The following is a 17,557-nucleotide window of genomic DNA, read 5'->3' on the forward strand; positions in this document are numbered from 1 at the left end:
TTTAGACTTCTTAGAATTAGGTTCTTTCTTTTTTTTAAGTTTCTAAAATTCTATAGCAACTACTACAGAATCAGTGTTTTGGGTGGGTTTTAGCATATAAGAGTAATGGCTGAACACAGAGAATAGAAGGTTAGAGCTAGAAAAAGTCTTAGCATATACAGCATACATTCTAAGTAGGGAAACGATAATAAAGATGATGTTGTTAAATAGTTTTGAGTCATTTCTGACTAACACCATTTGTTGTTTTCTTGGCAAAGATATTAGAGTGGTTTGACATTTCCTTCTCCAGCTCATTTTACAGATGAAGAAATTGAGGTAAACAGGGTTAAGTGACTTGCCCAAGGTCACGTAGCTAATAAGTGTCTGAGGCTGGATTTGCATTTAGGATAATGAGTTTCCCCCATTCTGCCCTGAACTCTATTCACTGCACTGCCTAGTCCCTTGAATAATGACAACTTATGTTTATATGGTGCCTTAAGGCTTGTAATGCACTTAATAAATATTAACTCATTTGGCCCTGGGAGATATTATTATCTCTATTTTTGCAATTGAGAAAAACTGAGGCAGAGATTAAGTCTTTGCTCCGTGACACACAACTAGTAAGTGTTTAAGATGAGGTTTGAACTCCAGATCCAGGGGAGGGAATTTCAGCATCACTTAGTACACCTGACACCACTGAGACAACACAGAAGTGTTCTGCCCCAGCCAACAAGTAAGCTAATGACTAGAATCTTCACATTCTGACTCCTAGTCTGGGTCTCTTTTCATGAAGCTGGGATTTCCTCACAGTGAAAACAGCCTTTTGAACAGCTTCAGCCTGAACAGACTAACTCTTTCACAGCCAAGAAGCCCCAAACCCTGTCCCCTCATAGCCTCAGCCCAAGCCCTCTCCCAAGAAGCACACTGCATGTCATCTCACCCAGGGGAAAACAGGCTCGCCCAGCCGGGGATGAATTTTGGGTCCCTGGAGAAGAGCAGAATGGCAAACAAACAGAAGAGGAAGAAGACGGCCTGTTCTGCAAACCTGTGAATTACACAAAATAATATAGTGGTGAAAAGTATCCCTACCCTGAAAGACTTCAGCTAGGTCAGGTCCAGTCCAGGCCCAATTGGGGAAGTTAGAAGCTTCCTTTTCCTATGACCTATGGAGCATCTAATAGGAATGATTTGTGGATTGCAGTACATCAAATCCCACCTGTTTCTTTTCTTATCATCCCAATGTTTCTTAAACCACATTCACCAATTCTGCCCAAATCACAATCAATGTCCATCCCCAGGAAGGAATTAATCTTAACTAACTATAATAGCAGCTTTTAGTTTCCAAGGTTCTCTATAGATTGCCAAAGGTTTGTCATCTGTGTCTTACCATCCCAGTGAGATAGTTAATGAAAATATCATTATCCCTAACTTTACAGATGGGAAAACTGAGACGCAGACTCCATCATCACAGAGCTATTGAGTGGAGGAGAAGTCAGGACTAAGAACACTCGTCTGACTTTATTCTAGCATTCTTTCTTTACTAGTTTTCAGAGGGCGTGTGTGTGTGTGTGTGTGTGTGTGTGTGTGTCTACATATTTGTGCACTCACATGTGCACACATAGGGTAATGGGAGTAGTTATAAGAAAAATGATAAGGGACCTGGCAAACGTTTGCTGGTCTCCTGGAGGAAACCCCAGAGGATAATGGGACATTTTCTTGTTGGCTAGGGAAAACAGCTGAAGAGCAGATTAAAAAGGACCTTATATAACACAGAATATCTGAATTTAAAGGGCTATGAGGTCTTAATGACATTATACAGGGCCCTTATTAATCATTAGAATGTCCACCTTCTAGTCACCTGACCTGGCATGCTGAGGGTCTCTCCCTATTCACTTAAGCCCAAGATGTAGAATTCTGCCCAGGCTAGCCCAATTTGGACACTACAGGATGAGAGGGGATGTATCTTCAGATAGGAAACAAGGATAAGAGGAACATAAGGAAGTCTTCAGTAATGTAATCTACCTCAAGCTTCTGTGACATGTTCTAGCACAGGCAAAGCCCAGGCCTGAAATATATCCAAGGATCAATCAAGGCACTAATAAATCAATAAGTATTTATCAAGAGTCTACTATGTACCAGGCACAATGCTAAGCCTACAGCAAACTAGAGTTCTCTTCCTAAGAATATACCATCCCTTATTTCATCTCTAGTCACTCTCTCCTTCCCCCATGTCACACCCCACTTTGACCCTTACTTGATTGGACCCAAATTTTGGTAATCTTCCCTTATCACAGCTCGGGCTCTAGCTTCAGCATCTGCTCGGATTTCTGATTTTTTTGTCTTCCAGCCCCTGTTGGGATAAAAAAGGATAAATTTAAAAGCTTAGAAAAAACTGATCATATGTGTAGGAAAAACAAGAAGCTACATGAACACTGCAAAAACTAAGAGGTTATAGAAAGCATTCCCTCTCTCTACTCCCAAAATTTCTCTGTCACACGGGCCTTCTACAAAGTATCTGAATTTCCCCTATTGTGTATTGGTTTGATTTAAGGCAAAGATCCTGTTGAAGAAAAGTATATTGACACTTTTGGACCTTGGCATGGCGTATACCTTCATGAATGGAGAAAGCATCTCATACTTTCTCATAAGTAAAGGTATCTCCTTGGCCTGAACATCTGGTATCCAATGAGCCCATGAGGTATTATAGAAAAGGAACCTTAGAATACAAAATGTCAAAACTAAGTGATGGCAATGTAAAAAAAATTAATAGAACATTAGTAATTATTTTCAATCCACAAAACATCAGAGCTAGATAGAACTTTAGAACACAGATAATTAGAGTTGGGTGATGACTTTGTAATCATTAAATTCAACAACTTCATTTAAAGGTGAGGAAATAGTCATCAAGGATAACATGACTTGCCCAGGGACTCACAGCAAATTAGGGGCAGAAATGGGGTGAGAATTCTGGTCTCCTGACTTCTGCTCCACTGCTCCTTCTATTCATCAATCCAATGAAATGAGCAGGATATATTTAGCCTCATTTAATATATGAGGACCTGGAGATTAAAGAGAGAAGTGACTTGTCCAGGAATACATAGTTAGAAAATAGCAGAACCAGGGCTTGAACTCAGGCCTTATGATACTCAGGTTTATGTTCTTTCTACTATATTCCCTTTTGCTTCCCAACCTATCATAGAGTGTGTTTGATGGTAGAATAATAGCATAAATATGATGCTTTAGGTTTTGAAATGCACTTTATATATTTCTTCATTTGGATTCTCAAAACAACACCGAGATATCAGTGCTATTATTGTGCCCATTTTACAGATGAGGAAACTGAGGCTCACAGGGATCATGTGACTTGGCCATTTCTACACAAATGTGTACTTTGTGGTTGTTTGTCCTTTATTCTCAAAGAAGACCATAACATCCGGGAGGTGATACAGCGACATGCAAATGAATTGGATTTATGTAAGGGAGGGATGGGCAGTCACCTGCCTCACTTTCCCCTCCAGAGCCATCTGGGTCCAGTGGCCAGATATATCAGGACAATTGGAGATGACCTTAGATGCTAATGAGAGATTTGGCCTTTTTAAACTAAGGTCTTTAATCCAGTCTCAGTTTGATTGAGGCAACTGCCATCCAGTGATTAATGGTAGGTAAAAAATGAGACAGAGAATAGCCTCTTTTACCTAATCAAAAAAAGAAAAGAAAAGAAAAGTCAATCTGGTAAGGGAAAATTCTCAGGGTTTCTGATTCAAACAGAAATAATTTCGACTAACACTCTGAATCAATCAGGGCCCAAACAATGACCAATCATCAACAGCCAGAGGGACTTGGGTTTAGGGCATGGTCCTTAAGACAGAAATGTGGCCCTTAAACTCCAAGATATCTTGGGAGGTTTCAGGGATCAAAATGAACATTCCAATGGGCAGAGTACCTGTAGAAAAGGGTAGAATACTCTACATAGAGAGAGGAAAGGGAAGGGGAAAAGGAAAGAAAAGCAAAGAAAAGAGAATAAAAGAAAAGAAGAGGAAAAAAAGGAAAATAAAAGAAAAAAGTGTGTACATAAATGTCTGAGGATTTGAACCCAGGATCAAAAGATCATGGCTTGGGAGCTAGAAAGGAGTTCAAAGATCATCTAATAAAACCTATTTATTTATTTATTTGTTTGTTTATTTAATTACTTATTTGTTTTTTGCTGAAGTGATTGGGGTTAAGTGACTTGTTCAGGGTCACACAGCTAGGAAGTGTTAAGTGTCTGAGGTGAGAGTTGATCTCAGGTCCTCCTGAATCCAGGATTGATTGATGTTCCATCTACTGAACCACCTAGCTGCCCCAACCCTCTTATTTTAAAGATTAAAAAAAGAAATTGCCTTTTCCATTCCAGCATCTCCACCCCCAGGTTAAGGGACTTACCCAAATTCATTCAGGAATAAAGAATCATAAGGGATTGGAACTCAAGATAAACCTCTTGGCCAGGAATAAATAAATACCTTATGTTGATGCCGCCATATAAGAAGGAGATCCACAGCCAGCCAGTGAGCAGGAAAAGCAGCATGAGGGGGAAGGCAAACACAAACCAGGACCCAAAATTTACCACATCACACTGTGGGAAAAAACTATAAGAGAGAGAGAGAGGGAAAAGTGAGAGAGGAGAGAGCTTAGTGAGATCAGGGCAATCAACTCCAGGGCAAAAGAGAGGACAGAGAGGGGAAGTCGGAGGTTCCCCTGAGGACATCTGGGAAGAAAGATGTCCTGCCCCTACCCCAACATCCTGATCTCTTCATGGCAGAAATCTGAGGCTTCTGTCTTCTCCCAAGTTTATTCCACAAGGCCTAGATTGCCCATTTTATGTGGTGAAGCCTTCATCTATCTTTGGTGGTCAAGTGAACAAAACCTTGGACCTGGAGTTAAGAAGACCTGAGTTCAAATATAGCCTCAGACACGTCTTAGCTGTGTAATCCTAGTAGATGCTATATAAATGCTAGCTATTGCTATATATTATTAAAATTATCATTATATTCTAATATATTTTGATTATTATATTATTCCCCATAGTGCTGCAAGGATTCCCCATTCTGAGTACACAGACTCCCGTGGGGTATGAGAAGCTTGCCAAGGGGCAAAAGAGATATTTGATCAATAATTGTACTCTCCTACCGAAATCAATTAATTTCTAATTTTATGTTTTACATGTACATGCATGGCAAATGCTAGAATTGGTTTCCTTTCATATTTAATAAAGATTATGAGATTTACTGAAAATCTAAGATTTACTAAAAATCCCAAAAAAGGTTGGGAATCCCTGCATAACTGAAAGGGACCCCAAACTCTTGCCTACAAACATGACAAAAATATATCTATTAACTATCTTCTTCATCCTGGGCTTCATTTTCCTCATCTACAAAAGGAGAAGCTAGATGACTACTAAAATCTTTCCCAAACATGACATTCAAATGGTTCAAATCCCAGTTCAAACAGTACTTATTTGACTTTGGGGAAGTAATTTTTCTTCTAGGGGTTTCAGTTTCCCTATCTGTAGAATGGGAGCGGGATTGAACTAGATACTTTCTGACTTCTATTCCAGCTCTGTATCCCATTATTCTGTTAATGCTTGCACCGCACTCTACAGTTTAAATGATTTATCCACATCTTAGACCTCATTTTTCCACATTAGGAAAAAATGTCTTAGCAACAAGAGCTCCCCTATGTAGAACTGGTTGCCCTGGGAGGCAACAACTTTCTTTTGATGGGATGACCACTTGCTGGAAGCATTGTACAAATTATTCCTACTCAGGTGCAATTTGGACCAGAGTTCTTTGGTGTTCCTTTGAGTTCTGAAATTCTAGGATCCTAAGATTTGGTCTTCACACGAGGCAGGAAGAACATGGATTATTAGCCCCATTTTAACAGATAAGGACACTGAGGCCCAGAGTGGGAAAGGACAATCAGCTAGTCTAATAAATAGCTAATAAGTCATAGGATCATAGAGACTCAAAGCTGAAAAGGACTTCAGAAGGCAGTTAATCCAACCTGAATCTGAGTAGGAATCCTCTTTACAATATGGCCAGAAAATGATCACCAGCCTTTGCGTGAAAAACTCTACAGATGGGAAGCTCACTACCCACTGAAGCAGCTCGTTCCACTTTGGGATAGCTCTAATTATGAACTTCTCCTTCCTATTGAGTCAAAATCAGTCTCTAGGTATCTTCTTCCTTTCCTCTCACCAGCCACCCCATCACACCCCCAGTTCAGCTCTCTGGGAGTGAGCAGGACAAATTTTAAAAACAGAATTCACTCACCTCCTTCCATCCCCAGTCCTACAGTTCTCAGGGGAAAATAATAGGAAAAGGGTAAAGAATATTTCTGGACGAGTCTAATTGATTGCATTGACCTGTTTTTGTTTGACCTTTGTTCTCAAAGAGGACTATCAGATCTTATTATAAAGGTTCCCCAAAGTTCACAGTGTGGCCTGAGAGAAGAGAAAGAAGAAATTGCAGAACTAGGCATGTGTCCCTACCCTGTACCTCTTCAGCTGGCCCAGCAGGATGAGGTTGGGAGCAGTGCCAGTGAGGGTAGCTGTACCACCAATGCTGGCTGCGTATGGGATGGAGATGAGAAAGCCCTTCCAGATGTTTCTTCGGTACTCCGCCTCCTCCTTTGTGGCAGCTGCTATCTCCGGTGGGGCCTCCACCTCTTCTGGTAGGCCTTTGCTTTAAACATTGCCAAAGGAGAAGCTGTTCAGAGCCCTGTTGGGATGCTTAGAACCCTGATCTCCTTTAGAAATGCACAAAATTATATGGAATTTGTATGCCCAAAGAAAAAAGGCTTTTCAAGCCATGAGAAGAAAGGGAGAGAAGGGAAGAAGGAAGGAAGGAAGAAAAGAAGGAAAAAAAGAAGGAAAGAAAGAAGGAAGGAGGGAAGGAAGGAAGTAAAGAAGGAAGGAGGGAAGGAAGGAAGGAAAGAAGGAGAGAAGGAAGGAAAGAAAGAAGGAAGGAAGGAAAGAAGGAAGGAGGAGAGGAAGGAAGAGAAGATAAGCCTGGAGGTGCTTTGCATTATAGGGGTACTTCCCTCAGGCTTCACTGGAATCAGAACCTAGAGAGAATCTGTATTTTTTTCCCACTTTTAGAGGAGTAGAGAGAGCTAGTGTTTTTGAAACTGGGTAAATCCTAGTGGCCTAATATCTACATTTCTGATGCTTCCCTCCTTCACTCCTGATCATTCACTCCTCTGCTCAGATACTTTCAATGACTCCAAATTTCCTTTCAAGTCACTGTCCATAAATAGTTATTAAGCATTTACTATGTGCCAGGCACTATAGGTGTTGAAGATAAAAATATAAGGAACAAAATTATCTTTCCTCTCAAAAAAATTTCATTCTAATGGATTAAGTTGAAACTTTCAATTCTACTTTTCAAGATCCTGTACAATCTAGACTTTTATAGCCTCATCTTTTACTGATTTTCTCTATACAACTTCATTCTACAGTTAGTCAGAACTTATAAAATCATTATCCTTTCTATCATCCATGACCTGGAATGCCCATTGCTCCCTTCAATCCCTTTCTGCCTTACCCATCTGCCACTGGGCTACACTGCCTATTGAAAACTCATACATCCTTGAAGGTCCAATTCAAATCCCCCCTGTCACCTATTTCAAGTTTTCCCTGATTCCTTCACCCTGGAAGTGTTTCTTCTACTTTGGAATTCTCACAGTACTTTGGGAACACCTCTCTTAAGCACTTATACCATTTTGTCTTGAATTATAGTTACTTAAGTGTCCACTTTCCTTCACTTGTGGACAACTTGAAGATTTACTTGAGATCTTACTGGTTTTTTCCTAGCTCTGCAAATCTAGCATGGGACCTTGTGCAGAGCAGAAGCTCTAGAAATATTTGCTAAATTGAACCCTCTCCTAGGAATTTATCCAGCCTGTGCTGGGAAGATTGTGCTAAGTTTAAGAGCACTTGGCCATGAAGTCATTGCGTATCTTGGACAAATCATTTCCCCTTTCTAGATCACATTTATCTACCTGTATAGTGAAGGAATTTGTCTAGATATTCTTTAAGGTCCTTCCAACTCCGATATTCAAGGCTCTAAGATCCCATCCAGTTCTGACATTCAATGTCCTAAAGCCCCATCAGGTTCTAATACTCTATCTTCTAAGGCCTTATCGGGTTCTGTTCTAACATCATGCTCTAAGGTCCCTTCCAGTTCTGACATCCTGTCATTCTATGGTGGAATTTTAGATACCATGTCTGGCTGATGGAAGAGGGGAAAATTGGGGGGGGGGAACAGTCTTCTTTATACCTATCAAATCACATCCCATTAAAGAACTCTTTCTTGTGCAAAAAGAGCCACCCCGACCCTAATACAAGTTTAGTCAAGGACTCACTCCTCTGTGCTGGCCAGAAACTGCATCTCAGTGGGGACAGTACACAGGCCATTTCTCTGGACAGCAGCTGGAAAATAAAGAGCAGGTCATCTTTCAATCACTGAAGGCAGTTTAATCAAGAGAGACAGAACTGTTCTATCAGAATTGGGATAGCTTGTCCTCCCACCAAGGATTAAGGCTGGTCCTGTGCAAATTTTTAAGAATTCAAATTTATTCTTTCTCTTTAACTGTTAATAATTTCACAGGGGATTAACAAAGGAATTACCAGACCCCTTATTCTGTTAGAAACAATGAAACTCTAATACTGGTTCAAAGCCAGACTCCCAGAATGCTATCCAGTTCCTGACGACTAAAACCCACTCTTAAAAGAGGGTCTGGCATTAGTCATTCAAATTTTAGTCCAGAGGAATTTCGATCTTTACTTCCATCTCCCAGGAAGATTTTCAGTTTTAGTCTACTCTATGTCCCATAAAGGAATTTCTTGCATCAACAAGAGTCATGAAGGGGACTTCTAGTGTGCCTGAGAGAACATGACTGGGCTGTCATCTATTCTATATGAAGATAGAAATATAGTCTGTCAAATAGGATGAATTCTTGGAAAACAGCCAATCATACCCTTCATTTCCTGCTCTATTCTTTCTGAAAAGCAACTAAAAGGCCATTTACCTACCTACAGGATTGTTGTGAGAAAACACCTTTGTAAAATTTAAATGTTGTTGTTGTTAGAACCATTTGACCTCATTCCCTAAGGTCTGAGGTGCTAAGTAGGTCAGTAGCAAGAAAAGAGGGAAAAGAAGTGAAGGAAAGAGGATACCATGAATTTAGTTAAATTCCAAAGAGATTTGTTTACGTGACAAGCAGAGAGAACAGTGCTGAGATCACTGTTACATGAGGAAATGAGAGTTAATAACACATCTTGTGTGGCTGAAGTCACCCCCTCAGTTCTACCACAGGACAGAAGGAACTCTGCCCTGTCCTTTTCTGGGCTGGCAGGGCAGCCAAGCATCCCAAACTGGTAGCAGGTGGAGCAAGATCAGCTGAGGCTCCTGTCCCCTCCATGTATCGATAACTTCACATTTCTACCTTTACAGGATCTCAGAGCTCATGGGACATACAGCCCAATCTCTTACCTGGGATAGGAACTCCCACTATAGCAGCTCTTCTAGTTTCCACTAGAATTCTTCCACTGATGGAGAGATTATTACTTATCTAGTCAATGCATTCCATTTTTAGTATCACCTTAACTGGTTAAAAAATTCATTCTTACATTAATTCAAAATCTGCCTCACATTAGATTGTATACATTGTTCTTTGTTCTCTTCAGGGGCAGGTTCATTTCCTCTCTCACAAGATAGTCCTCCAAATACTTGAAGTTGGTTATCCTATCTCCTAAGTCTTCTTTAGGCTACGAATCCCCAGTTCTTCAATGTTCTCCTCATATAGCACATTCTCTTGATTGACTATATTTAAAATGGGGTGCCCAGAACTGAGCAGAGAATGACAGATATTGTTTGAGTACAGAGTACAGCAGGATGCTCACTACCCTTGTTTTGGACACTGGGTTTTTCCTAAGCTTTAGGTTTTGATCTCCCATATCACAGTATCGACTTATGTTAACCTCCAAATCCACTAAGTCTCTGAAGAAATTATTATTGTCTATGTGAGAAAGATCAGGATGTTTAGTTGATCACAAGTTTGGTAGAAGTTAGTAATGTGACAAGGCACTCAAAAAGTTAGCATTTTTTTGTGAAGTTGGTTTTTAAGAATTCAAATTTATATCTTCTCTTTAACTGTTAATAATTTCATTATATTTAATTCATACCATCATTTTAGTCAATCAAGTTTCCTTTGGATCCAATGTCATCTAATGTGCTAATTATCTACTTCATTTACAGATTTGATAAACAAGTCGTGAAAAATGTTGAACAGCCCAAGATTAAGGACAGATCTCTGGGACATTTCACTGGAGATTTTCATCAAATTTAAATTGGCTAGGTTTTGAGTCCAGTCATTTAACACAGCTTCCAATTCACCTAATTATTTTATATATATATACATATATACTTTATTTTTAAATTAATTTTATAATTATAACTTTTTTGACAGTACATATGCATAGGTAATTTTTTTTTTACAACACTATGCCTTGTACTCCCTTCTGTTCCGAATTTTCCCCTTCTTCTTTCCACCCCCTCCCCTAGATGGCAGGTAGTCCCATACATGCTAAATGTGTTATAGTATATCTTAGATGCAATATATGTGTGCAGAACTGCAATTCACCTAATTATCATATTAACATCAATCTCCATCCCTTTTTTACTAGTATGAAATTCTATCAAGTGCATTGTTCTCATAGTTTTCCTCCTTTTGTTCTGATTTTTCTCTCTCAACATGATTCATAAAGAAATGTGTATTAAAAAATTAATGTATATGTATAACCAGGAAAAAAAATAAAAGTAAAAAAAGTGACAAGTTGAAATCTAAGCTTACTACCTGAGGGAGAGGAGCACAGGATAATACCCAGTTCCATAGAGTACTTTACAGATTAGCTAGCTGTCATTCAATCAAGAGAATCACTTGTATCTTATTAGAAAATTGCAGTAAAAAAAAAAAAAGGCTTTACACATCATCTAATCCAATTCCCTAAATTTGAAGTAGAGAAAAAAAATAACAGCAGAAAAAGAGAGAAAAAAGTGAACATGTTGCTTTACATTCAGTTTCTATCAACTTGTCACTTTTAGAAAGAGCAATGCCATGACTCAGAGATCTTCATTCTTCCCAATGAGGAACAATAAAATACAGGTGTTACTTTTCAACCCCAACCAAATCTGTCCTTTCTCCAAACTTGACAGTGACCTATAATCAATGCGCGTGCGCACACAGACACACAGACACACACACAGACACACACACACACACACACACACACACACACACACACACACACATCATACCTTTTTTCCCCCTGGTGTGTTATGTTTTTGTAGGCATAGGAGCTCCTGGTAAGGAAAATTCCCTTCATTGAGGCAGATTAGCAACTAGAATCTTAGAATATTACCCAGGGCACTCTGAGGTTAAATGAATGGTATAAGACCAACTAGCTAGTCATAGACAGGATTTGAATCCATGTCATCCCTACTCTGAGACTCATACTCTATAACACCAGAAGTTTCAAATACATGGCCTCACAATGCTCCTGAGTATTATCCAAGTTAAAATGTAATTGGGGAATATTTAAGAAAAATAAACTAAAATACAATAAAGCATAGATAATATTACTTTTTAGAAATAAGTCAATAAGTTGTTGGTGTACATATGCATAGTGTGTGTATATGTATATGTGTTTTTACTATATAAATATATATATCATATGTGTATATATGTAATAATAAAAATAGCTTATATTTTTCTAGCCTCTTTAAGTTTACAAAGCATTTTCCACACAATAGCATTGTGAGATAGATAGTGCTAGTATAATTGTCCCCAACTTATACATGAGGAAATTGAGTCTCCAAGAAGTTTAGAAGTAACTCTACCCTTAGTTATACAGCTAAGAAGTTTCAATGATAAGACTAGTACCCAGATCTTCTGACTTGAGCTCACAGTTCTTCCCAAATGAATTATCTCTCATTTTGGGAATGCAGCTTCTATTTAATGCAATAATTTATTATGCACCTTCCATGTGTAGGGGCCAGCTTACATTTGGACCAAAAGAGGAATACTGCATTCTCTGAAGTCTTATGACCACTGATATGTACTGTAGGGGGAAATGGTGTTCAGAGTAAAAATTTCTGATAGAGGGAAGTGAGGGCCAAGGAATTGGTAGATATTCTATGAGTCATGCTCCTTTTATGTGTAAGAGCTCCATAAGCCTTAGAAAGAGAGTTAAATGATAACAATCAACTGAAGACAACTCTACTCACTAGGGATAACTCTTTTATTTGAAAAGAAACTTGATGTAGTAGAAAAATTTCTTCCTGAACTTGGAGTGAGGAGACTTGGTTTCAAGTCCTAATATGACACTTCATAGTTTTATGATCTAGGATAAAGTATTTCATCTCTCTGATTTTTAGTTTCCCTCAATTTTCCATCTTTAAAATGGGGATAACATTTGTATTACCTTATTGCAAGGGGTTGTTATTTGGAAAGACTTTGTACATTTTGTAAAGATAGGGGCAGCTAGGTGGTGCAGTGGATAGAGCACCAGCCTTGAATTCAGGAGGACCCGAGTTTAAATATCTGGTCTCAGACACTTAACACTTCCTAGCTGTGTGACCCTGGGCAAGTCACTTAACCCCAGCCTCAGAGGAAAAAAATGTTTTTTGTAAAGATAGATATGTGTGTGTATATTGTATTCATACATATGTATGTATATATAATGGATATAGATATAGATATAGATTACTACAGAAATGTAAGCTGTTGTGATCCTCCTCAGAGGACTGGCTTTCAATTCAATCTAACAAGCAATTAGCAGGGACCAGCAATGTAAAAGGTATTATGGCAAAGTGCCAGTGGAAACCATGGACATTGAGGGGAGGGGGGAGCATCGAGTCACTGGGAGTGGAAGTGGTGGTGATGGAGCTCACTGAATCTTTGTCACACTCTACTGAACAAAGGAGCACATGGGTTGCTTTGCTGACAGCCAAAAGCCCAAGTCTCCTGATCCTGCAAAAGGACCCTTCTCTGTTAACAAGTTGAGCTAGAGCAAAGGTGTTGCCCTCTCTTAACCATTTACTCAGCCTCACATCCCTGCTTCTCCCCTTTGCCCCCAGGCTTGGAAGGACCACGAGGAAAAGGCAAGGTGGACAAAGTCTCTTCTAACATTGTCTTCTCCCTGCATCCAAAGTGCGGTTTGTATGTGGCTGTTAATTTGGAAAAGAGTTAGGAAGGAGAGAGAGTTATAAGAAGACAGATCTCATTCACAAAGAAAGATCTCTTTAAAAAGACAGCAGGAGGTCCCTGAGCTTGGATGAGGGGGAAATGTTTTTATTTCCACCATTCTTTATATACCTTGCTCTGAAAAGGAGTCCATCCACACAGTCAAAGGGGTCCATGACACAAACAAAGTGAAGAACCCTTGGATCAGCTGATATCTAAGGTCCCCTCTAACTTTAAATTCTGATTCCATAAAGACTGTGATAATGGCTTCCTTAAGGACTTCTTTTTCTAGGTTCAGTGATGGCATAGTACCCTCCAGTGTCCCCTATGTAACACAGATGATTTCTTGACCCTTCATTCTGTGAGCTGCTTTCTCCTCTGGACATACTCATATTCATGGCTGAATGTGGCACTCAAGACTGGACATGATGCTCCATAGACATAGGAACATCTGTACAGAGCCCAATGAGGAAATTCATTCCTGTATCTAAACACCAGATAGCTCATGTGGCCTATGGTTACATTAACTTTTTCTAGAAACATTGCCATATTGTTGATTTAGTTGAGGTTTCTTGATCACTCGTCACTATTATATCTTTTTCAAAGGAAATGCATGCAATTGAATAAGCTCTTAGATTGTTACTTTACTATAACTGACTTTTAAGAATAATAGTAGTTAGAATTTACAAAACACTTTAAGATTCTCAAAACATTTTACCTATCTTAATTTATTTGATCCCTTACGATAACCCTGTGAAGTAGATGTAATTATAATTTCTTTTTGATAGATGAGAAAACTAAGGCTACTCAGTGTCTGAGACAGGATTTGAACTTAGGTTTCTGACTCCTTAGTCCTGTGCACTGAGAAGTTAACTGAACCACTTAAGAGTTTAAGAATGCCTACAGGTTTCATTCCTTACCTTTTGCCATAGTTCTGGATCTAGCTAACCAACAGTCAACATGGTTTAGTGAACAGGGCATTGAACTTGGTATTAGAAAGACCACTGCTTAAATCTTGCATCAGAAATTTATTGGTTGTGAGACACTGGATAAACCATTTACTCTATCTAGCCTCAGTTTTCTCATCTACAAAATGAGACGACAGCATTCTATGGCCTTGTAAGTTTCCTCCAAGTTCTAAATCTATGACCCTATAAAGTCTATTCATTCTACACTGTCAGCATTCTCCACTTGGTCCTTAACAAGAACTATGGCTCCCATTTCCAAAGCACTTTGTGGATCACAAAATGTTTTCCTCATGATAACCTTGGAAGTAAGAAGTTTGAATATAATTAACTCCATTTTCAGGTGAGCAAACAGAGGCTGGAGGAAGTTTTAAATGACTTGCCAATAGTGACATAGCTAAGTATTGAAACAAGGATTTTAAGTTAGGTTTCTTACGACTCCTAAATAAATTCTATTCCAAATTACTCTAAATTGCCTCATATGAGCTACAAAAAATTAGGGTAAAGGGTAGTCTCTCTTTGCCATAGGATTAACTGTGACTCTTCTCTTCCTGCTCTATCTTTGACCTATTACACCCAGATCTGTAGATTGCCCTCTGATCCTACCATTTGTTGAAATAGTATTTCCAGTACTCTGTTGAATGTTACCAACCATCCAAATGTACACAAACGCCCACTTCTCTACACACTCCCTATGCTCGCTCCTTCACATTTCTAATATCCTACTTTGCTATGATTTAGATCATCCATTTTGAGCTCCCTCATCACTTCTCCACACTTTTTTTATGTCTTCATCCCTCCTCTTCTCTTTTGCTCTAGTATCAGAGGATCAAGTGGCCCTTCTTTTCCAGACTAGAATCTCTCCTTTGTACTCATAATCTCATGCCTTTCTATCTCTTTGCCCTATTAATCATTCCCCATCTCTTGTTCATTCTCTCCCTATTTAGTGACTCCTTTTGCACTATCTGCAGACAGTCCCAGGCTTCCCTCACCTTAAAAATTTTTTTCCTTGACCTTATTATCTCCTCAAATTTTCAGCCTCCCTTTTACTGCCAAACTCTCAGAAAGAATAGTTATCCTTGACCATCTCCAGTTCTTTACCACTTATTCACTCTTCAACTACTTGAAGTCTAGTATCCTATCTTATAATTCTACTGAAACTGCTCTCTCAATGATTCCTGAAGCCTCTTCCCTTGATTGGTTGTTGGTTTCTCTCAGAATCTCCATTTTAAGGAGTATGTCTGGGCCATTCATATCTTCATTCTTTTCCAATCTATGCTTCACACACCTGAACTTTCTTTACCATATTCCCAAGTGGACACTTCCTCTCCTGGACCCCCCACACACTGCTTTTCAGCTCCTTTGGATGTATTTTCTTCCCTCATTAGAATGTAAGCTTTTTGAGGGCAGGGATTTCTTTGTATTTGTATTCCCAAGGTTTAGCATGGTACCTGGCATATAGTAAATATTTAATAAATGCTTTGTTGAGGACTAAGTTGATGATAACTTCATTGTGAAAGCAGATAGCTTTTCTTAGTCCTCATTCCCCTTCCATCTTTCTGCCACATTTCATACTGCCAATCATTTCTTCTTTCTGGAGATACTCCCCTTACCAAACATACTCTTCTGGTTCTTTAGCTAATCATTCTAAATCTCTTATTGTTTCTTCTCTCCTGAAACCCTAAAGCATGTTTGAGGCTTCTGTTCTTAGTCCTCTTATGTCTCTTTCCACTCTCTCACCTATGTATAATAAGCAGGACTTAGCAAGTGGGGAATGAAGGAGAGGGGAAAGTTAAGAATGAAAGCCAAGAATCAAGAATCAAGACACCCAGGTTTCAAATCTGAGTGCCTTCAAGAATACTGAGACCATTAAGCAGCATAGAGAAGTTTAAAGGGGGAACAGATTGAGAGGAGTAATCTAGCAAATTCAGTTCTGTATAAGTTGAGTTTGAGATATTGAAGGGATATCCCCATGGAGATGTTCACTTGGAAGTTGACAGTGGAAGACTGACATTAAGGGAGAGGTTAAAGTTGGATCTATAGATCTGGGAGTCATCTGTGCAGAGATGATCATTGAATCCATATACATTCACATCTTTCCCATTCACCCTCCCTTTCTACTCAAACTGCCACTTCTCTACCCCCATTCAGATTCACTGGACTGCTTTAAGAGTTTACTTGTATCCTTAGTTTTTACAATAGCAAAAGAATTGGAAACAATGTTGAAGACTATCAATAGAGGAATGGTTAAATACATTATGGTACCTGAATGGGATGAATTATTACCAGCCTGTAAGAAATGATGAAAGTCATTAATCTAGAGAAGTATGGGAAGAACTATATGAACTGAAGCAAAATAAGCAAGAAAACAACATACACAATGATGACAACAAGGTAAATGGAAAGAACTATATACATTCCTCCCCACAAAAATCAAAAGCAAATAACACAAAATTATAAAGAACAAGAATGCTCAAAAAGAAAAAGAAAGGAGTTGTTTGCACTCCAATATTTAGAAGAGATAGGAGATCCACAAGAGTTGCCCATTACACATATTTTTAGATTTTTTTTCAATGAATTAATCAATTATGCTGGTTATTTCTTGCTCCTTTGTTTTGGCTTTTTTTTTGTCTTAAAAACTACTCTTTGTTATGTGAAATGGTTCTCTAATATGAAGAAAGAAAGATTCTGGGGTAAACTATGGTGATACAAAAAAGACATCAATAAAAATTTATTTTTTAAAAAAAGTTTTATCTAGGGTTCCTCTCTCCAAACTGTATTCTACCCAGTTACTAAAATAGTTCTTTTTTTAAAAGGCCTCAATTTTCTTTTTTTATTATGAATTTGACGGACATCAACAAGAAACAAAAAATACAAAAAAAAAAAAAGAAAAAGAATTGCATTATGAAATCATGAAACTAAATTTTGTGCAGATTATTTAATGTAATAATATATTATACATAATATAACATTTATATAATTTAATAAATACAACAGTAATTTCAATATTGTCCTGATTATATGAGTCTCCTTTTGAACTTCCATCTGCTTTCTTCTGTGAATTATAAATATTTCATTAACTTTCTTTTCCTTCTTTTTTTTAGTGGGAGAAGGCATTATTATTACTATTTCTCCCTCTCATTGTCACTCCCAATAATTTTAATAAGGCACAGGTCTGACTATGGCACATTCTTATGGCTTCCTACTATATATATTATATACACTACTACTGCTCCTACTACATGTAAGACAAAATATGAATTCCAACCTTCCTGGACCTCAGTTCTCTTCATCTATAAAATGATGGACCTAGAATATGGCTTCTGAAGTCC

The 17,557-nt window shown here is 38.5% G+C and overlaps 1 protein-coding gene across 2 annotated transcripts in view; it reads right to left on the bottom strand.

Annotated features, from left to right (window-relative positions):
- SLC13A3 (solute carrier family 13 member 3) overlaps positions 1-17,557 on the bottom strand; it is a 76,323-nt gene that overhangs the window by 21,081 nt on the left and 37,685 nt on the right. Inside the window, exons 4-8 of one of the 2 annotated variants that reach the window (XM_074288537.1) lie at positions 8,380-8,446; positions 6,513-6,698; positions 4,479-4,604; positions 2,234-2,329; positions 920-1,024 (exon numbers count right to left, since the gene is read on the bottom strand). In XM_074288537.1, coding sequence (XP_074144638.1) covers positions 920-1,024; positions 2,234-2,329; positions 4,479-4,604; positions 6,513-6,698; positions 8,380-8,446 — 580 coding nt within the window. The remainder of the gene's footprint in view (positions 1-919; positions 1,025-2,233; positions 2,330-4,478; positions 4,605-6,512; positions 6,699-8,379; positions 8,447-17,557) is intronic. The other variant, XM_074288538.1, reaches the window with a different exon arrangement.

This window comes from Sminthopsis crassicaudata, chromosome 2, assembly GCF_048593235.1.
Source record: "Sminthopsis crassicaudata isolate SCR6 chromosome 2, ASM4859323v1, whole genome shotgun sequence".
Lineage (NCBI taxonomy): Eukaryota > Metazoa > Chordata > Mammalia > Dasyuromorphia > Dasyuridae > Sminthopsis > Sminthopsis crassicaudata.